This window comes from Callithrix jacchus, chromosome 2 (genome assembly GCF_049354715.1).
Source record: "Callithrix jacchus isolate 240 chromosome 2, calJac240_pri, whole genome shotgun sequence".
NCBI lineage: Eukaryota > Metazoa > Chordata > Mammalia > Primates > Cebidae > Callithrix > Callithrix jacchus.
Window position 1 is genome coordinate 138665317 of NC_133503.1, and position 23076 is coordinate 138688392.

The 23076-nt window shown below is 43.4% G+C and overlaps 1 protein-coding gene across 4 annotated transcripts in view; it reads left to right on the top strand.

Moving 5' to 3' along the window:
• The window catches only part of ZNF366 (zinc finger protein 366), a 69610-nt gene that overhangs the window by 29713 nt on the left and 16821 nt on the right, over nt 1–23076 (top strand). For 2 of the 4 annotated variants that reach the window (XM_078365366.1, XM_078365365.1), the window contains 3 exons: nt 17781–17961; nt 18149–19126; nt 22824–23015. In XM_078365366.1, coding sequence (XP_078221492.1) covers nt 18176–19126; nt 22824–23015 — 1143 coding nt within the window. In that variant the 5' untranslated portion in view covers nt 17781–17961; nt 18149–18175. Of the gene's footprint in view, nt 1–17780; nt 19127–22823; nt 23016–23076 lie in introns of all 4 variants that reach the window. The other 2 variants (XM_008991954.5, XM_035291433.3) reach the window with 1 other exon arrangement.

Genomic DNA, 23076 nt, shown 5'->3' on the forward strand with positions numbered 1-23076 from the left:
TTACTGGTGTAAACCACTATGCCCAGTAAGGATTTGTTTTCTTGTATAATCAGGTTATTCAGTCTTTCTAGTTTATGACTTTTAGCCAGAGGTTTAAAAGATCACAAGGGTAAGGCCAACTCAGCACAGCCATCTCTACCAATGAGTTGGAGCTTTGGACTTGGAATGAAGCTGGTACAATGTTTCCTATTATAATGGTATTGTTGAAATAAATGGGCAAGGGCTAGGTCTGGGATAAAGGGTTGGATTTACACTCATCCTCAGGAGGAAGAGCCCATTTGAAATGAACAGAAGTAGGAGGAAAATCTCTTGGAGGAAAGCAGGGAGTGGGGGTGCGGATAGTGATGAAACAAGGGTTTATAAGAGTCATTTATGTGACTAGAAATTGATGACTGTTCTGTAACCTTTTCCAAGTTCCTGGGCTTTGGACTGATTTCAGGGGATTTTTAGAGGCCTATTTCTCCCCCAACTTGAGCCATCTGAATGATTCAGTAGACAAAGTCCCCTGGGGGTGGGCAAGCCCTTTCTATGGCCAGTTCCCTGGTACATGCCACCACTTTACATTTGCAGAATATTTTTCCCCTTTGCAAAAATCTTTCACCTACTCTACTTGCTTGATTATTATAGCAATCATGTAAAATGAGAGGATATACCAGGGTTTCCTTTTCTTTTCATAGGGCGAAAATAAATAGAATCTCAAATTTAACTGACTTTCCAAACTCAGTGATTTGAGTTAAGCAAGGTGAGATGTGCATTCACTCTAAAGGAGCAGTGTGGACTAATGAAAAGTGTACAGGCAAAAAATTGGGCACATTTTGGGTGAAGTGCCAGCTCAGCCACTTACTCACTCCCTGACCTCAGGCAAGCCAGTTCCCCTCTGCACTTTGATCTCTCATCTATAAAATAGAAAAACGGCACCTGTCTTGCAGGATTGATGTGAGGGTTAAATGATCCAATGATCCATTTCCTTCCATTCTTTTATCTTTGTGGTGGTGTGTGTTTTTGTGTGCCACCTTAAAACTTGCATAGAAGGGATGGTATATCAAGACACTGAAGAAATGGGAGAGTGTAAAGGATCTCCTCACAAAGCCTGGCAGAGAGCAGACGCTGCATAAACCTAACTTTTCTTTCACTGCCCAGCTCACAAACTCCTGGAGCCATGATGCCCTTGGAGGCTTTCCCCTTAAGGTTTCTTACATGGTCTTACAATCCTACTCATTCAAATCTCTTTTCCCACCAAAACATTTAGAGTGTGGCTGGAATTCAGAAGTATGATTCATTTAAAAAAGAAAAAAAAACCAACCTCAATTATTTACCCAGAAGTCCATTATACGAGTAGGCTCAACCACTGCTTGCAATAGTTCTTATGTTATGACTAAGGGAAGAAATTGGCAAACTGTAGACCCCAGGTCAAATCCAGCCCACCACTTTTTTTGTGTGTGTGTAAATAAAGCTTTATTAAAACACAGCCACTTCCATTTGTTTATGTGGTGACTCTGGCTGCTTCCATTACCACTGGCTGGATTGAGTAGTTGCAACAGAGACTGTGTGCCTCAGAGAGCTGAAAATATTTACTCTCTGATCCCTTATGTAAAATGTTGCCAACAGATGGCTAAGAGTTGCTACTTCCAGGGTATGTGACCTTAGATAAGTTATTTACAATTATTGTGCCTCAAATTCCTTATCTACAAATAGGGATAATTGTGGTGATTAAACCAGAGAATCCATGTAAAAGACTTGCATGTGGTTAAGTCCTCGGTTAATAATAGCTATCATTATTATTACTAGAATTGTTGATCTACAGCAAAGCTCTTTGGGTAAAACACTGACCCAGGAACAGAAACCTATTTGTTCAGTTTTAAAGGTCCCTCCTGCAGATACCAACAGCAGCTAGAATAGTCATCCTTCCTTGCCATAAATATGTTTTCTTAGGATCTGCCATTTCAATGCCATTAGCTCAACTTCCTGGACATTAAAACATACCCCACTATTCCTCCACACTTAATGTAGACGTTTGGATCGGTGCCACTGGATATTTTCCAATAGTCTGTGTACCCTCTCTGGGAGAGAAGGAATTGAATGAGGCATTTTGTTGAAATTAAATGTCAAGAGTACCAGCTGCTTCTTTCTAAAAATATGAGCTAGATATTCCAAAAGGTGTGAACCATCAATCAAAGTACAAGGGAAGATTTTGCATTCAGTTTTTTGTTGTTAGAATTTTTTTTTTAATGTTGTAAAGAAAACCAACCTTTTGACAAATGGCATTGGATGCCATTAATGGAGTTGAAAAACCAGCAGTTCCACTCTTATATGGTGGGAAATGTTTTCTCAATGTAAAGAAATCTAATCCTGTAGTCCAACCAGTATATAGGGTGATTTCCAAGACAGAAGTGAAAAAAAAAAAAAATCCCACAGCCCAACCTTTCAGAAGTATCATAGTCATGCAGAGAGAAAACATCCTGCCCTCTTCCTCATTGTTAAGCTTTGTGGGTTAGCAGAGCCATCCCTTTGGGGATAGTCATATCTCCCACCCAGCTTCTCACCAAGTAACTGGGCAGGATCTTGGTTTGGGATGGAGAGAAGTCTTCCGCTCAGGACTCATATGCATACAAATGATACACCTGGGAGCACTCTCCCCTGTCGACAGGGGAGAGCATAACCTGTTCAGGATCTGGATTACCTGGACCCCAAATGGCCATTGCCATGGACTATGCCTCATCAACTCAATCCTGACAGAAAAAAATTTTCTCCATGCCTCCAAAACCCCATTATTTGTATCCTAGGTGGGTGGTGGAAAGGGAGGGATGACTGCAAATCATAGGGCTTCTTCCATCAGAATGTCTCCTCTTCCATGCTCACCCACTCAATATGCTCATTCACACTTCCCTTATTGTAAAGACTTGCCATTTACATTAAACAGAGGTTCACTGAGCACTCAAAAAACATTGATGCCTGACCCCACTCAAGAGATCCTGAGGTGATTTTGATCTGGGGAGAAGCCTAGGCTTGTATTTCTTAGGGGAAGGGGGCATTGTTTATGTAAAACTTCCCAAGTGATTCTCATGTGCTGACCTATCATGTGCCAGCCATTCTTCTAGAGGCATACAACAGTGAACACAGGCCAGGTAACTGGTCTCATGAAACTTATGGTCTAGTGGGGCAAGTCAGATGGTAAGCAAATGAATGACCAACATATTTTTTTACGGTGCTACCAGGATAATAAAACTTGAGGCTGTGAACGAGAGAGCCAGGGATAGGGAGATTTGTAACTTTAGAGTGGTCAGGGCATTATTGTTATGGGATTATACTTTGCTTCTTTGCACATGGTAAGCTCAGTGCTACAACAGGGCTGCACTCAGACAGATTCTGTTCCTTGTTCCGGACAGCAAGTGTCACTGTGTTCCCCAAGCCCAGATTTTACAGGCTAATGGACAATGAGAGCCTCTGATTGGGCACATCAGCCTAAATCAACCACCGTTGCTAGAAACCACCTTAGAAGGCATGTTTTACCCTCAATGATTTGGTTTCAGAATGCTCCAGCCCTCTTTGTCCTTTACCTACTGTTAAATCCATAGCAGAACTTCTTTGACTATTTCACTCCAGAGTGATAGCCTATTATCAGTATCATCTATTTAATACAATTTTCTGACTTGTATATTGATAGTACTAAAAGCACATGGAAACTTGCTTGTTCTGTACAGGCCCTCAGCAAGATAATGATCTCATTGAATGAATCGCTAAGGTAGGCATTACTAGCTGAGTTTCATAAATGTGGAAACCAAGCCTCTGAAAGTTTAAGAGAACTGAGTGCAGCTTACCTCTGTAGTCCTTTTAGGTTCCCACCAGCTCAATCTGTGGTCCTATGATCTTTAGTGAGTTTCCTCCAATGAAGTAGCAAGCTTCTAATGGAAGGCATTTTATCTTACACATCTTTGCAGAAGACCCCCTTCTCTTTCACTCACCATGGGCCTTGCTTGTGGTGGGCAGTAAATACACCAGAGACCAGTCTGTGAATGCAGCCTGATGGTCACTCTTGAGCCCCTGAGCCCTGCAGGAAGGTCTTAAGGGCTGCAGGCTTCAGGATTGCTGCTCATAAATTCCTGTTATGTCAGAGAAAAGATGGTAACTCTGTCCTTTCTTCTCAAGACTCCAGGATGGAATTCTCAGTAAGCAACAATGAGCCTCCTCAAAGAAGCTCCCAAAGCACCTCACAGGCTTTTATAAATGGCTTCTGCGGGTATTTGCCCCAAGATCTGTCCCCTGGACAGAAAAGTTCAAGAGAAACAATTCTTTTATGGTACCCCTCCTTTCTTTCTAATTAAATTTTTTAAAATCAAGATTAAAACACCAAATAAAGAGTCATTATAATTCCTAGACTAGGAACTGTTATTCACTAAGGCAGACTTCGAATTCCAAATAATAAGTGGATTTTCTGGTTGAAGATGTGGAGAATTCCATACAGAGAAAGAAATTCCAGTAAGGTTACTAAGAGAACTCTCTCTTTGAAGGGAACCCCCAATTTTGTTAAGGTAATGCACACACAAAGAATTAGCAACTTGGATTACTTTACTTGGGGTGTGTGTGTGTGCACGCGTGCACATGTGTATGGCTGTATGTTTGAGACAAAGAGAAAGAAAGGTTATGAATGTGATGAAATCTCATTGAAAAAAATGTAACGTAGAAAATTGAGAAATTACAGTAACCTTCCTTTCTGAATTTGGACTCTCCCTCCCTTACTCTGATGTCCTTTTTGATTTTCACAGTTTAAATCCCTAAAGAGAGATACAAAACTGTCCAAGATATAAGTCCTGTGATTATTTCAATTTAGCTGAAGTATACTTAAACCCTCACAGGTTTAATCAACAGTGGCACACACCTCCAGCCCCATCCTTTCTCCTTTGTGTGGAGTGGAGAAGCAGAGCCCTCCAAGGAGACTTTCAGGATGGCTTGGCCGCCCCAGCTCAGTGCAAGAGCCTAAGAGCTCCAAGCCTTTTAGTTGGCCTTTGTGGTGCTTCTGAGACAGTGTCAGAAACTCCCGAACTCATCTTCTTGAGGCCAAAGACATAGATTTAAGGGGTTCAAAATTGATCTCTAGTACCAACAAATGCTCTTTAAACAATGTGCAAATTCAACATAATGATCACAGTAATAAATAAGCCACAATGATAATATTTGCTGCTGTACATTTCTCCACATGGCAAATTAATTCTGATTCTGAACTGGCAACCAAGAGCAATATTAATTCACCAGATGGAGACACAACCTGCACTCACATGTGCTCCTCAAGCCACAGACAAACCTCTTTCAAAAGCAGATATAGTAATTCACAGTAAGAGGATCACAACCAAGCAAGGGATATCTACTGAGTATCTTCATGGTGGTCAGTATGGTGCAAAGTGCAATGACAGAAGAGAGTATGAATCCCAGGCTGCAGGGAGTTTAAGCACTACTTAAGCACTAAACCTAACCACAAAATAATTGGAGTGCGATATAGGGGGAAAATATGCATTTAACCCAGGGATCAGTGGATTAATGCCATAGGATTTGAAACAAGAAACAGATAACTGAGTAGGAATCAAAGGCTTCTGGGAAGAGGCTGAAGTTAACTTCAGCCTGAAAGAATGGAATGGATCAATGAAAAGAACATTCCTGAATGGCCAAGCAGTCTAAACAAAGGCAAAGAGGAAGGGATTATTAAGCCCCTTACAGAGAATAGTGGAAGTCTGATCTGGCTGCAGTTCACAGAATTTTAGAGAGAAGGGGAATAGAGTTGGACTTGATTATGGAGAACTTTAAAAGTCAGGTGGAGGAGTTGACATTTGATTCGCTCTATATATCAGGTAAGGATTGTGTTTAGCTGCAAGCCAAGAACTTGGGATTTTAAAGGGTTCATTTTCTCAGATAAGAAGACCAGCACCAGTGGGTACAGGAACTTCACACTGACAATCTCCCTTTACCTCTTGACCCCACTTGGTAAGAAGCATTGTTACTTCATGGTTCCAATATGGCTGCTCCTCCTCCAGCCTCATATCCACATTCCAGGCAGTTTTATCTACTATTTATTGTACAAATAAATAGAATAAAACAAAATCCTCTTAAGACTAGAAAATTATAGCAATTTGAAAATTCAACATGTAAGTACCAGTTATTGTACGAGACAGTGACGATGCAGAAATATTTCAAGGAGATCCCAGTGTTGTGGGAGGTTAGATTATTGCAATACCCCATGAGGAAGCTCCCGTGAGGGTGTGGACACAGTCTGTGGGAGCTGAGAGGAAGGGGGACTGATTCTTTCTGATGGCTGGGGCATGCTTTGCACTTTGATATTGTGTGGTTCTACAGCGGTACAGATAGGATTGGACTTTTAATTTAACAACTGAGCTACATCAGGGCCCTGGGGAAGGACCTTACATTGCCAAAATCTAAAGGGCTCACCGTTGACATGCCAGAGTGCCCTGGCATGTCTTGCTACAGCACTGGGGAAGAAGCCAGGGAGAAACTCGGAGGGTTGGAATGGAGAAACTGGATTAGTCATTATTTGCAGTGTGTAATTCTGTAATTACTGTGAATCTTTACAACAGATTCATCTTTATTTCAAGGCTAAATGTAGTTCATTTTTGGACTTATGCATACTGGCTTTCTTAATGCAGTTAATTGAAGGTCAGCCCAACTTTTCAAGTCCCCAAATTCATCCTCTGTTCTGGAGAACTCACTGGTAGGGAAGGCTGCAGCACTGGATGGGAAACGGGAAGGTTTTTCTCTCATCCTTCACGTCCAGAGACAGTCCTTCATCCTCTTCTTGTTGTTTTAACTGACATTTTTAATGATTAAAAAAAGGAAAAAAGAACATTTTGAAATAGTTTCTGATGTTAGTCAAGGAAATGTAGTTCTGCTTTCTGTTCTCTCATGTTCAGTAAATCAATCAACCAATTAAATATTCTTCTAGCAGCCCCTAAAACGTTTGGCGCCACATCTGGTTGTCAGTTTCTTCCACTGCATGATGAGTTCCTTGAACCTAACGTTTGGTTTATAAACACTGTCCTCCTGGCACCCAGCATAGTGCAGACACAGATGAGACACTTGAAGCAGTTTGCTGAGTGAATACCTGTGGGGCGGTTCCTCACAGTCTTGAGTCTTTACTGTGGTTTATACTTTTTTGGGGGGATGATATGAGCCTAGGTCATAAAGCCGTATACCCAAAGTATAAGCCAGGGTGAAGTCTGACACAGCATCAAAAGACCTTAGGCAGAGGCTGAGGCTGGAGGATCACTTGAGGCTAAGAGTTCAAGATCAGCCTGGGCAACAAAGTGAGACCCTATCTCTTAAAAAAGAATTTTTTTTAAAGACCTTGGGCAAAAAAATCAAGGAGTCCATTGAAATGCCTCAAGGGAATTTTTCAGAGCTCAAAAGGAAGAAAATCCCAAGTCTAATTTTGTCTGAGTGTTTGCTGTTTGGAAGTCAATATGAATTTTTGCATTTTTAATGCAAGTGTTTGAATAGCTAATTCATCTATGGTGTGTAAAAGTATCAGTTCCAAAAGTATACCATAGAAAGTTTCCTCTCCAGCCAGGGCACTGAACAGCTGCAGAGACACCTACCTACAAACTATGATGGGAATGGCCCTCTACAATCCTCTTCCCCAGAGACAGCAGATAGTACCAGATTCTTCTATTTCCTTCTAGAGGTAGGCTATCTGTACATGTACACAAGGAGATAAGTGCATATATTTTATAAGTATGTATATTTTATAAGAATGATTTTAGTGAGCATAATTAATAGAAAACAATCAATATGAAGCAGATGAATGAGAAGACTTGGAATTATAAAAATGTAAAGCGAGGAGAAAAGGGATCCAGATGCAGAGTGATCATACATCAGAAGGCAGAAATACAGCAAGCAATCCATCTACATAAATACAAAGAAACAGTGGAGTCCTAAACACATCTGCCCGTGAGGATGGGCATTTCCACAAAGCGAATGAGCATTTGCATGGAGAGTCATGGGGAATCTGCAGCTATTGAGTCAGTGAGAGAAATCATGACGGCCTGCCCTCCTGGGACACACTGTGTTTGTGGGAATATGGACATGTTTTACTCTGTGGTGCCATACTCACTCAGAGGCTCATTGGCATTTTCCCACTGTTACCTTGGGCATTTCCAGAGCCCTCCCACATTGATTTACGTTATTTCAGTGAAACAGGACATTCTATCTTTCATATCAAAGGAACATGGCATTCATTGGCCAAAGAGCCTGAGCCAGGATGAAGCAGGGGCCATTCCTTCCAAGGAGTGCTACCCCAGTCCCTGCTATGCCGTGGCTAAAGCACCTTCCTCAGGGGAGATGTTCTTAGTAGTTAATTTATGTGAGGTTGGCTTGGGATAAACGGGGACAGAACAAGTGAACCAGTTAGTCCTGCCTTCAGGAAATGGCAAAATTTTGCTTAGGATCAGGGAGCAAGAGAAAGCTAGCACGTGGTTATTTATCAAGCAAATTTTCAAGTAATGATTGGATTTGAACCATATATGAGGCACCAGGCAAGTTTCTGACTTTCCGACCAGATTATGTTAGAAATATAGGACATCCACACACACAGAAAGGTGACTAGCAGCACAGGACCCTGCCAGTGAGTGGAACATCCAAGAACTGTGATAGGCTTCAGAGAAGTGAGGGGTTTGGTTCTGGCTCTTATGGAAAGGAAGGTTTCACCCTGAAGTCTCCATAAAGACTCCACTAGGGAAGTGTCTCTCCTCCTCCTGCCCTGCAGAGTCTTGCAGCAATATGGCTGATACAGCCAATGAAATGTCAAAGAAAGAAAGCAGCTGGTTGCTCAGGTGAGCAGCATCTGGTGGGGCCATGGCAACTTAGGATTTGGCCTGTGAATGTGGAGATTATTATAATAAGCAACTTCCATGATGCTGGAGAACTCAATTCATCAAGCTTAGGGGAAATGATGCCCAAGAGTGACCTATGGACCTAAGAATCAATGCCAATCAAGCTTTTGAATTACAAGAGGTAGGAGTATATTTTCTAATGGCTAGAATAATCTTGTCCATTGATAGCAGACTACTTTATTATTATTATTATTTTTAAGTTGGGGTCTTGCTCTGTTGCCCAGGTTAGAGTGCAGTGGCATGAAAATGACTCACTGCAGCACTGAAATCCTGGACTCAAGCAATCCTCCCACCTCAGCCTCCTGAGTAGCTGGGAATACAGGCCCATACCACTATATCTGGCTAAGTTTGTTGTTGCTGTTGTTGTTTGCAGAGACAGTGTCTCAAACTCCTGGCCTCAAGCAATCCTCTGGCCTCAGCCTCCTTAGTTGCTGGGCTTACAGCTGTGAGAGACAGTGCCAGGCTCCAGATGATACTGTATTTCAAAGAATGTTAGCGCAATTACGGAGATTGTTTGCTGAAAGTGCAATCAGAGCAAAAGATTACCTTGAAGGATAATGTAGTGCATCATCCCTGCCCCCACAATATCTTGCAGAATAGACTATACATACACAAAAGTGCTCATATCTGCCATAAAGTCTCCCCTTTGGAAAGAGCAGGAATTAAGATTATTAAATTCTCATAACCCTGTTCTCCTCTGTATACCATATGCATATTATTAGACACATTCCATAAAGATGAACTGATCACTGGGTGGCATCTGGTCACCTTGACTATTGCTGGATGTTTTCTAAATAGCTTCATATACACTTTTAATAATGGTGTGCAGAATAGCATTTTCTTGTATATTTCTTTTATATTTTTAAACTTTTTAAAATTTAAATTTAGTAAAATTCATTCCTTTATTTCTTTAAGTTTTGACAAATACTGAGTTGTGTAATTATCACCACAAGTAAAATACAAAATATTTCTATCAAATTCTCCCCTGCTAATATTTCCTTGAGTTATACTTTTAAAATAGTTTCATTCCGCAGATGACTAACCTCATCAATGATGCGTTGATTCTCAGCACTTTTGCCTGCAGATAGTCATATTTTCTGGTATTATCTACCAATTCTGGAGCCCAACAGACTGACTATACTGTCATTTCCAGAGTTGGACAAAATGAAGCTTTCTAACACGTATATGCATTTTTTGTGTAGCTAGGAGTAAGTTTATCAGATTTATTTGCTCTATAAACATAAACAAACAACATATATTCAAAGACATTCCCTCCAAAGAAAGTTGGAGAAAAATTCTAACATTCTAGTTAGAGCACCATCTATAAGAGATACACTAACTCTGAGGGCTGGAGAAGAGAATTGCTAAGTCATATCTCCAATTCATTTCCTTCCTTTAAATGGTTCACGAGGACAGAGATAACCCCAACACGCTAGCAGCTGTTCCAAGTTCACTCCTGCTTTCCAGAAACTGGCCTAGGTATTCAGCACTTAAAAAAAATTTTTCTCTTTCCTAAATAAAACCCACATCTATTTTAACCTATGCAAGTTAGTAGCTGAATCTATTGTTGATAATTGTTTTACTAAGAGCTTCTTAAACATATATGTTTAAGATATACAAATAGTAAATATGCATGTTCATTATGGACAATTTAAAAAATACACAGCTAAACTTGACTTTATGTTATGTCTTGGTGGTATTTAGGAAGAAAATTAATTCAAAAAATTAATTATGTGAGTTCAATTGGCTATTTCATGTGTGAACGAGTCTCATCACCAATTAATATTTTCTGGCCACCTAGAGGACTTTGCTCACACCATGGGCTGACAGATTATTTTTATCACCAAATTGGAGGAATTAGGGTCTATAAATTAAATGGGGGCCAGAAGGGCATCTGGAAGGGTCCTGGGGCCTGGCCCAGCATCTGGTTACCTCTTTTTCATTCTACCAGGACCCAGAGAGTGTGACAAGGGAGAACATTCGCTTCTTTGACCACATATTGCTCCATTTGCTGGCTATGTTTCGAACGCCTTCTATTCCTGCCAGTCCCAGGAATGCCAGACTGAATCAAATATCTACAAATGAAGAACACAGCAGTACAAGTTCATATATATTAAGACAATTGTGTTGAAACATTAGAACATTTCATTTTAAGATTTAAAAATCCCTCTTCGGAGGAGCCTCCCTAGGAGGTTCTTTGTATGAACAGAGGACAACTGCCAGTCCATGTCTCTCCTCTTCTGCCTTCCTGTGGTCCTCCCTGACCCCCCACCCTTTGCTTCTCTTCACACCCTTTTCCTTGACTCTCATCTTTTCCCTGCTTCCACCTGTGTTGAGAACAGAGTTCTGAGCTACATCACATAAGTAAACTGCCATGCTCATATTACAAGGGAAGTTAGGGCCTCCAAGAGTAAAATGTAACATTTTCTAATGAAAATGGGAAAGCTTCAAGGAATAAAGAGTTCATTTTCTCTCTTTCATGGAAGAGTGAATATTCTTTTGTGAATTTCAAGACCAAAGGAAGTCAGTGTAGTGGAGGAGAGATAAATAGACTTGCCTGTGGCATGCTGGCTCGCTGTGACTCTTCTAAGAACATTTACTGGAATGACCTTCAATTTGAATGAGAACAACAAAATACCAGTAATTTTATCTGGGGAATATTTATATTTTGGTGCATTAGGTGAATTCCTAATTAAAGAGCATTATTAACAGCATATTTCCCCTCAAACTAAATGTGGTTTCATCTTGGTTAGTTTGGTCCTTATGGGTCAAAGAGGAGGTCTTGGTTTTGGTTTTAAAATTCATTCATTCCCTGTTTCTTCATAACCAACTCTTATAGATAATACCAGTTAAGAAAGCTATCTAAGTCCCAGATTCTTTTAATACAGATCAACCGAATCTTTTCCTTTTCAAACTATTTGTTTCTTGATTTATAGCCTATTGGATTTGGATGATGCACTGTAGAAAGCCAGGGACCTTAGAATAATGCCTGACCACAACAACGAAAATGAATTATTATTCTAAAGTCTTCTGCTCCTCACTAGTACAAAGAGCAGGCTGCTACTAATTTCCCAAACATTATTTTAGGTGGAATAGTACAGGGTGACCATCCACTCTTGGTTTACATTTCCCTTTCTCAATCCAGGGGTCTTTCTTTCTACCTCTGACTGCCCTTTGGACTTTGCAGGAATCTGTTTGCTGACTGGGTTGCAGAACCTGACGGCACTTGAATAATGGCTCTCCAGCATTAGTGTAGCCAGGACTTAGGGCTTATCCTGAATCTGAGAGTTAGTTCAGAGAATAGTGCCCTTGGATGAGGAGGGTAAGCAACAGCTCACACAAAGCGTGTGTTTCAAGTTCTTTTCATAATAACTACCTAAGAACTTATACGTGTGATGATTTCATTAGGGACATACTAATGAATTAGGAATACTGCTTGGAAAACTCTGCCCCTACCGCGAAAGCTCTCTCTCTCTCTCTTTCCCTCCCCCACAAAGAGGCTCCCTTATCTCTCACTTTACATACCGGCCCTAGCCCTCCCGCCGCCCAGCTTCCCGCCGCCCAGCAGTTCAAACTGACCAACAGTTGCCCACCACCTCGGCTTTCGGCTTCCTCACCCCCCAGCCCTTCAGCCCCCTATAAAACAACCCTGCCCCTCTGAGCGGCGCGGCCATTCTCCTCTTCCTCCCGGCTGGTCCGCCCGGAGGCTCTTTCCTCTCAATAAAGCCTGAACTTAAGGAATTTTCCTCTAGCCTGCGGTCCGGTTTTTTCCGAACGAGCTCAGTATTCCAGCAGAGGGTAGGTCGGTCAAATACATAATATTCTTAGGAATAACTACCTAAGAACTTATAAGTGCTGATGATTTCATTAGGGACATACCAAAAGTCATCTGCAGTCTCAGTAATGCAAGACAAAATTAAACATTTTAAGGCTTCATGGGGAGACTTTAAAGAACCACTCATTTCTTCTTTCATCCCAAAGTAGTTGATGGGGCATCTATTTTGAGCCAGGCACCATTCCAAGAACTGAAGATGCAGCAGTGAATGAAACAGACCCAGTCCCTGTCTTCACAATCAAGCAGGAATTGTAAGAGCTGGTTTGCTAATGTTGATCCAGCACTATTTTAGCGTCTGAGACTTTGGGTTTGACAGACAGGTCCTCCTGTCCCTAGGAAGGTGACCTCTGATATTAGATTAGAGGCAGTGTTTCAGTTTCTCACACACTGGCTGAAATAGCTCATGAGACCAGCCTTTGCTTCAACTCCCCATTCATCAAAGCAGTCTGTTGTTAATATATGCTTGTAGATATCTCCGTTAAAGCAAAGAAAGCCATAAAGAAGGGATGGGGAGGTATTCTTTAACTACATGGTTTATTGCCATATGGAATGAGTAAACTCATCCTAGCCTTACCCATGGCCTTTTTGAGTGTGGTTCATCTTCATTGCTGTGACAAGACCAACTCAGGATAAATGGGTAAAGTCTTGGTTAACTTGCAAAGCAGAGGCCCAGATGCCATCGGTGGTGATCAAGAGCTTCAGCTTAGAAAACAGACAGGATGTCAGACAGCATCAAACCACTGATCACAACCCAGCCCCCCACTCCTGTCCACTCTTTCTCACTCCTTAAAGGCAGCATACTGTCTAGTGTTTAACATACTTTCTCATACACGCTATAAATTTCCAACAACCCTGTGGGGATATCCTAACTCCCATTTCATGGATGAGACAATCAAACCTCAAAAGTAAATTAGTCTCCCACAGCTGCTAGCACAAAGCCAACATTCAAACCTAGACTTTCAGGCTCCAAAGCAACGCTCCTTCCATTATCCCATACCCAGAGGCTTTTACATTTTCAGTTCTTCTTTCCTCTTGCTTGTTGTTTCAACTCTTCCTGGTGGGGAACTGTGTCTTACAACCTGCTGATTTTCTCCAGGGCCTCTGGAGGCAGCCATGGATCAATGACTCAGACAAGGGCTTGCCCCTCCTCCCCATGTTTTGGGTCTCCTAACCAGATTGCCACCCCCAAGCCTCTCCTGTCTCCTACAGAAGCATCCTGTCAGTTCTATGGGTGCCTGTGGATCTAGTTTTAAAAATAGGGGGAAGCATGTGGGTGGTACACATCGAGGTTTTCCAGGAATCAATTAATATTTTTTGCTGAGGACATCCAGAATTTTAACTTGACTGATTTCAAGATAAATTACCTCCTCAGGGAGATATCCTTCCCCTGCTTTTCCCTTCAATACCCCCCTTCCCCAGGATGGATTTGTTTTCTGGATTTTGTTGTTGTTGTTTTACTGCCTAGGGCTTCTCTGTATCACCTGGTGCTGGGGCTCAAAGGCAGAGATATTAATAGCTAGAAGCAGCCACAGCCGATTTCTCTCTCAAGAAGGACGAGGAGAAATCAGATCTAGTTCTCCTTGACCTCTGTAGGGACTGGTGATGCTCCTTAAGATATTTATGCAGAAAGGCGTCTGTATTCGGAAAGGGACTGCCGTTTTAAATGTAAAAATTTCCATGGATTGATCCTACTTTATCAGAACCTTCTGGGTTTCTAATTTTATTCTTGTGTGCACAGACTACTATTTTAAGAGTGGGAGAATCATCATATATACACACAGAAACTGAAGGAAATAAATATTATTATATTAAAACACGTAAAAAATTAAAATGTACATACCTAAAGTCTCTGTATTTGGGAACGTAATTGTGTCATTCATGTTTAAAAAGATAACCACATCATCTTTGTTTCAACATGTTTTTTTTTGCTTTACTAGGACAATGGTGATAAAAATTCAAATGCTAAAAATAAATATGCTTTTGAGATTAACATGATATTGGGAGTATATTACAACTATACTAGTTGTATTAAAAGGAAACAATTACTTGATTATGTCATAACTAAAAAGAAAAATATTAAACAAAAGCAATAATAATGTGCATAGACTGAAATACCTTCCATTTCAAAATTAGTGGTAACATTCTTTTCCAAATCGGTAGCTTTACCAGTATAAGCTACACCACGTTGTATAAAGATACAACACGTCATCAGCCATGCATGTTTAAGCACCTTCTTAATAATAAAATACACAGGAAACTCAGTACGTTTTGGCCCAGGTTCTGACATGTTTCTTTTTCACTAATTCTCAATCCAAGCTCTCTAGTATGTACTAGGAATTATTGCCTCTTTTAATCAGAGGAGAATTTTAAAAGGAGAACGAGTTTGCTTCCTGATGAGCTCTGCACTGGTTTGCCATAGGCACTTGTAGTCTGGAAGAATATTTTCCAATCTGAGTAGCCTTTCTACCAAAAGAAATTTCTCTCCCAACTGTGTTCCGAATGAAATCATAAGGAAAGGATCTGCCATTTTCCCCTCCAATTAAGCAGGACACATTTAGTCTTGTTGAAAGTCAATTATTTTTATAGATGCAACAAATTCTTGGGCCAGGGCCACACCCTCTATAACTCTATGTGAATCTAGAGATCAGGACCTGCTGGATTGCAAGCTAAGAGATGATTTAGTAAACAAGAAAAACCTCAAAGAACCTCTGCTTCCCCATCCTCCTGCTGGTCCTTTCTGATAGCAGCAGCAAGACTCTCATTTCACCCACCCACACCCCTCCGGGTCTCATAAAGCTAGACATTTCATTCTCCCACTGCCTTCATGACTTCCTACAATTGCCTGGCCCTTGAGGCAGCAGTGGAAGAAGATCTAGCATTGCAGTAATAATTGTAGGAGGCCCGAAACCCGGCGTAGACCCCGCTGGAGGAAAGTCCCGTGGCTCACTGGGCTCAGTTCAGCACCCCCACTCCTGGCTGCCTTGTGGGAATAAACAGACAAATTGGGGGGAAAAAAAGAATTTTAGGAGGAAGCAAAGCTGACACAGGCTGGGCCTCCCATTTGCTGGACACACAAGTTCTTGCTCATAATTACCAAGCCCAAAACCCATGGTAAGAAAGACAAGCCAGGGCTACCTTTCCACTCACATAAACACAAAGCAAATATTAAGCATTATTTTTTCGTTCTCTGTCCAGTTTCACATACAGCTTTAAATAATGCCCATATAGTCATATAATAAGAACACATATTTTTTCCTCATTGGATTGTCCGTGTATAGACTTGGTAATCAAATTTTAAGAGGCTCATTTTTGTTTTAATTGTACTGCAGCTCTTGAGCCTCTCAAAAAGACACACATGCAATTTAAGAATGTAGGAATATTTAGATAATTGTAAAAGCTGTATCTGACTCACCAAGGATCATAGAAAATCACTGAAAGCTGTTGGTCCTCTCACCCCTGGGACCCTCACCCCATATGGCCTTGTTTGTAGATAGTCCCAGGGGCCAAAGCCCTGAGTTAGTCTAAGACCCTATGTCAGCCCTGTCTCCAGTGGCCCTACATCAGACCTTACACTTGGCCAAGCCAACTGGCTCCATAGGAGCCTCTGACGAGCAAAAGGGATTGATCCCATTCAAACTCGGAGGCCTTGGGTAGAACTGACCTTCACTGGAAATGTAGAGTTGGCACTTGGTTCATTCTGTCAGTATCCATATGAGGAAGACAGAAAACTGACAAGGACAGACACAGTGGCTCACGCCTGTAATCTCAGCACTTTGGGAGGCTGAGGCAGGCAGTTCACTTGAGGTCAGAAGTTTAAGACAAGCCTGGCCAACATGGTGAAACCCCGTCCCTACTAAAAATACAAAAATTAGCTGGGCATGGTGGTGTGTGCCTATAATTCCAGCTACTCCTACTCAGGAGGCTGAGGCACAAGAATCGCTTAAACCCAGGAGGCGGAGATTGCAGTGAGCTGAGATTGTGCCACTGCACTCGAGCCTGGGTGACAGAGCAAGACTCCATCTTCAAAAAAGAAAAGAAAAGAAAAGAAAAGACAACTGATAAGGATAAATGTGAAAAACACAATGCTTGGTTCAGACTCTAGTCCTACCACTGGCTCTTTCAGACATGCCCATGTCCCATGTCACCAGGACACAGTAACTGGCTGTGTCCGCAAGGGAAATGTCAGGCACCACAGGAGTCACCAAGGCTGCCCTTTACTTTGACACCTACCTGAAAGGAGAGACCCATATGCAGCTTTATTTCACCTAATAAAGGAGTATTTCATCCCAGATTGCTTCAGGTTGAAGACTGGAATGTGTACATGGCCAAGGTAACATTATAACATTGAGATACTCAAAATGCTTTTTAAAATCATGTTGATGTCATTCAGTCCCTATGCCTTAGTAGCACACCTTACCCAAAGTGGATACTCAGAAATGATTAGGTCTGAGTTAAGCCTTAACATCCCTTTTTCTATGAGGCCTTGAACATCCTCATTTTCCAGCAGCAAAGGCCCAAGCAAGGGAGTAGCAGTGAAAATTGGTTGCCTTACAGAAAAAAAAAAAGACCCTAAAAATCGCTTTCCAATCACCATTAGTAGATGCAATTACATCTCAGATTGAACAGCTGCAGCAGAACGGGTCTGGTCCTCACTCTTTCATCGAGTACTTGTGTGAGTTGAGAATGTCATTTCATTTATCTGGACCTTGGTACCCTCATCTTAAATGGGGACAATGACCAGATGAGTTCTCAGGTTTCTTCCCAATCTAGTCCACTCCTCCTCCTACCATCACCCCTTGTGGTTTTGTGGTGGGATTTACACTGGAGCCTAATTCACTTCAGCCCTAGGGTCACCCCAACAGGCCAGTGCTAACCATAGTGATAACTGGAGATAGAAAGGTGGTATTTTGAACAGCCCTAAGATAAATGAGGGTCCATATTAAGCAAGTGTTACTCTTCATAAATTAGTACTGATAAATAGCCAAAACCCTTAAGGGAAAAGAGGATTTAAAACAAAACAAAACCAAGACACAAAAGTTTCTTTCTCTTTAAAGGAAAATTGCCAAGGATGCAGAAGGAAATGAAGATGATCAAAGATGAGGATGTGCATTTCAACTTGGCTGTGAAGAAGACCCCCTCCTTTCCCCACTGCCTGCAGCCAGTGGCTTCTCGGGGAAAGGCTCCCCAAAGACACCCCTTCCCAGAAGCTCTCCGAGGACCCTTTTCCCAGTTTCGGTATGAACCTCCTCCAGGAGACCTAGATGGGTTCCCCGGGGTCTTCGAAGGAGGGGGGTCTAGGAAACGGAAGAGCATGCCCACAAAGATGCCCTATAACCACCCTGCAGAAGAAGCCGCCCTTGCCCTTCACTCCGAGGAGAACAAAAACCGCGGCCTTCCCAACCTCCCTTTGCTGTTCCCGCAGCCCCCGCGCCCCAAGTATGACTCTCAGATGATCGACCTGTGCAACGCGGGCTTCCAATTCTACCGCAGCCTGGAACACCTGGGGGCCAAGCCAGTCAAGCAGGAGCCCATTAAGCCCAGCGCCATGTGGCCCCAGCCGACGCCCGCTCCATTTTTGCCTGCGCCCTACCCCTACTACCCCAAACTCCACCCAGGCCTCATGTTCCCCTTCTTCGTGCCCTCGTCCTCGCCCTTCCCCTTCAGCCGGCACGCCTTCCTGCCCAAGCAGCCCCCGGAACCTCTGCTGCCCCGGAAAGCCGAGTCCCAGGAGAGCGAGGAGACCAAGCAGAAAGTGGAAAGGGTGGATGTGAACGTGCAGATCGATGACAGCTACTACGTGGACGTGGGCGGCGCACAGAAGCGCTGGCAATGCCCCACCTGCGAGAAATCCTATACCTCCAAGTACAACCTGGTCACCCACATCCTGGGTCACAGCGGGATCAAGCCGCACGCATGCACGCACTGTGGGAAGCTCTTCAAGCAGCTCAGCCACCTGCACACCCACATGCTGACCCACCAGGGCACGCGGCCCCACAAGTGCCAGGTGTGCCACAAGGCCTTTACCCAGACCAGCCACCTGAAGCGCCACATGATGCAGCACAGCGAGGTGAAGCCACACAACTGCCGCGTGTGCGGCCGCGGCTTCGCCTACCCAAGCGAGCTCAAGGCCCACGAGGCCAAGCACGCCAGCGGGCGCGAGAACATCTGTGTGGAGTGCGGCCTCGACTTCCCCACCCTGGCCCAGCTGAAGAGACACCTCACCACGCACCGGGGCCCCATCCAGTACAACTGCTCCGAGTGCGACAAGACCTTCCAGTACCCAAGCCAGCTGCAGAACCACATGATGAAGCACAAGGACATCCGGCCCTACATCTGCTCGGAGTGTGGCATGGAGTTCGTGCAGCCGCACCACCTCAAGCAGCACTCGCTCACCCACAAGGTACCGCGGGCCCCGGGAGGGGCGGGGCGGGGCAGTGGGGGCCTGGGGAAGAGGAGCAGGGGCCCTGAGCAGACCCCTGGGGAGCCAGCGGGGGCCTGTCCTGCTCCGCACCTGACCCTGAGGAGCTGAGCAACCCCGGACAAGCGGTCCCTTGGCCAAGCCCTGAGGTCCTTCCTCACGTTTAAATAGGAGAGAAGGATTTTCAACCAAGCCCTTTCCCCCCCACCCCGCCAGCCTTCTAAACTCTAAGTTAGGCCTAGAAATAAGTAATGCAGACGACATTTGCAGAGAAGGCTGAGGAAGGATGCTCCCTACCCTAAAAGAATCTTGCAGATTCTATTTCTAGAAACTTCATCCAGGGCACTAGCATGAGTGTGTCATCAGACCCTAGATCAGCTCTGTGCCTGGGATGTGCCAGGGAGCACCTTCTTCTAGAGAATTATCTTGGTCTTTACTGTTGAAGCAGTGGGAAACAATCTTTTGGCTTGTTTTCTCCCTCAACAGTGAGACCTGCTTCACACACAAACTCTCCAAGGGAAGCAGAGCTTGGCGAGGCCGGCAGGGCCTTGCCTCCCTGTGTTGATCCTGTGCCTAGTTGGGTGAAGTGCCCTGAGCTTTATATTGCAGGAGGCATGAGAAAGTGTCCTTCTCTGTTTATTTTTGTTTTCGTTTTATCTTCCCTGTGCTCAGGTCTTCAAGGGGAAATACAGGCCCAAGAGTCTAAGCTCAGCCCAGTTGCAACCACAGCCCTAGAGTCACTCAGGCTGAACTAAAACAAGGCCCAGTGGTGTCCCTGAAATCTTACCCCAGCTAAGCTGTTGGAACCTGCTTTGAGCCTCTGAGAGGAAGTTTTGCCCCCACTAACTCCTGCTCTCACACCCTTAAACTCAAGTGATTTTCTTGGCAGGAAAGACTTCTAGCAAGCCAGAGTTTCTAAAGCATTCTTTAATTCTGAAAGGTCAGCAGAGGACTTTGCCCAGCCAAGATAATGTTTCTGCTGTGCTATAATAGGTTTCACTTGTTAGGTTGGGACAAAACACAGCATTTTCTGACTGCAGCAGAGATGAAATGTGTGGCTGCCTTGTGCGCTCTGCACAAACAGCTCCTGGCCTACAGGAGGCACCTGCAGATGCCATCCAGAGGGGAGTGCCTGCCAAGTGCAGGAACGGTCAACAAAGGACCCAAACTGAGACTCAGCCGTAGAGGGGACCATTCGCTAACTTCAGGTGCTCCTGTATTTGTGGAAAAGGAATCAAAAGTGCGTTTTAAAGCAGATAAAGATCCTGTAAGATGGTAGAAAACGAAGTCAAGGCCGGGGGTGGTGGCTCACACCTGTAATCCCAGCACTTCGCGAGACCATGGCAGGCGGATCATGAGGTCAGGAGTTCGAAAACAGGGTGGCTAACATGGTAAAAACCCCATCTCTACTACAAATACAAAAATCAGCCAGACGTGGTGGCGAGTGCCTGTAATCCCAGCTGCTTGGGAAGCTGAGGCAGGAGAATCGCTTGAATCTGGAAGGCAGAGGTTGTAGTGAGCCAAGACCACGCCATTGCACTCCAGCCTGAGCAACAGAGCAAGACTCTGTCTTGAAAAAAGAAAGAAGAAAAGAAAGAAAGAAAGAAGGGAAAAAGAAAAGAAAGAAAGGAAAGAGAAAGGAAGGAAGGAAGGAAGGAAGGAAGGAAGGAAGGAAGGAAGGAAGGAAGGAAGGGAAAAGGAAGGAAGGAAGGAAGGAAGGAAGGAAGGAAGGAAGGAAGGAAGGAAGGAAGGAAATGAAGTCAAAATGGGAGGAACAGCCTGGTGTCTGTAATAGGTTTCATTTGAATTGGAAAACAGCATGCATTTTAATTAGAGGTATCAGCAAACAGTGGGAGGTAGTATTTCTGAAATACTTGCTATATGACAGGTGTTTCGCTCTTCATTTAATCCTCATTTACTTGTCAACAACTGTAAGAGCAACTCCCGATCTGCAGATGAAGACACTGAGGCATGGGAGGTCACTCAGGAATCTCTGACACCAGTACTTGTGTCTTAGCCACTCCACAGTGAACACTTCCTCTTATCCACCTGCTTCCCTGTTCACACCCCTGAATACCTGACGGCCTCCATCTCTGTGATTTCACTGATCCTATCAGACAGACAACAGCTTCCTTTGCTGCCTCGAAGTTGTGTCCAGGCTCCTGTTCATTTGCACACTAGGCCAGCCCACAGGTGAATCTTACTTTGGACACAGAAAACAGTGACAAGTAGAAACTTCTCCTTGGTTTAAGGACAAATGGATCAGAGCCAAGCCCAGGGGAAATCTAAAATACGCTAAAATAAAATATAAAACCCATTAAGAAAATGTTTTTCATTAATTTTATAATTTTAAACTCAGTGTTGGAAATGCACTACATTTAAAACATTTATCTTCTTGGGCAGAATCAATCTTTAATTTCTAAAAGACGTTGACTTCTAGCTCTCCTTATTAGCATAAATGCATACTCATGTACCATCATTTGGATTAGACAGTGCTTGAGTTAGAAAGCACTTAGAGTTCTCATGCCCCACCATATCATCTTGAGATGAGAAACCTTCACTAAAAAAGGCCACAGGACTCATCTAAGGTTTTACAACCAGTAAATAGTTGGGCAGAGACCTGAATCCACACTTTAATACCATGGGCCTGTCAGAACTGCAGAGTGGTACTTTCTTACCATGCCTCAAAGTAAAGAAATGGAAATATAGGCAGAGAGTCAGAGATGAGCTTGGAATCCCTCCTTCCCTCCTTCCCTCCTTCAGCCACTATGAATATCAGGGAATATGGATTTTATTAGGTACAGTTGTTAACTAAGTAAGTTGTTCTAAACCTATGATACCTTCAGTATCATGCACTCGATCTCTAACCTTTTCTTTCCAAAAGTCATTCTGGGTCAAGACCTCTTGCAAAGGCCTTTGCTAAGAAGTGATGGATAGTCCGGATTAGCTGTGAGTCCCTGGAAATGCTGTCGACTGAGGGCCTTAGTTCAAACACACCTTCATGCACAGCAAGGAGACAAGAAAGCCTCCTGCCCTGTTTCCTATTCAGAAAGCTAACTCCTGCCAAATTTCCTTATAAGGAGGAGCTGGCTTAGGGGAGGCTCCATAAGCATGTCATGTGGAGGTCAGTGTGGCCTGTGGGAACCCAGGGGACCAACTTGAGAGGGTGATTATCAAGTTGTAATTTACTGAAGTGTGGATATAAGTTGTTCTGGGATTTTCAAGTCTATTAATGAGAACCCAGGAGAACACTGGTTTCCATAAGGGAAATGATAATATCAGTTTAAAAGATTTTATTTTTTCATTATCATGAAAGCTGGATTATAGATTCATGTTGCATATCAGCCCACAGTGCTCTTACCAAAAGCCTGTTAATCCTCAAGAACTACCACTGGAGACTTAACCCCAGCAGCAGCTGGAGCAACAAAAGCAAAAGCTTTCTTTTCCTCCAATAGTCTGGCTAGTTTTTGGTTTTCAGTAGGAAAAAAAAAAAGATTACATAATCAACACTTTTCAAGAAAATAGTAATTTAACAAGGCCAAAGCTACATTATTTGAAACTTAGCATCTATCACCAAGCTCTTTGTGGGTTTATGGCAGACTGGAAAATGAAGGCTGTGATCCTGATGAAAGCATGTTACCTGTCAATCACCACTTTTCTGAATCTTACCTTCCCACAGGGTGTGAAGGAGCACAAGTGTGGGATTTGCGGGCGGGAGTTCACCCTGCTGGCCAACATGAAGCGACACGTGTTGATCCACACCAACATCCGCGCCTACCAGTGTCACCTCTGCTACAAGAGCTTCGTCCAGAAGCAGACCCTAAAGGCACACATGATCGTCCACTCTGATGTGAAGCCTTTCAAATGCAAGGTGGGCAGTGGGACCAGGAAGGAACCAGAGAATTGTGCAAATGCCTGATGGGAAAGGGTCC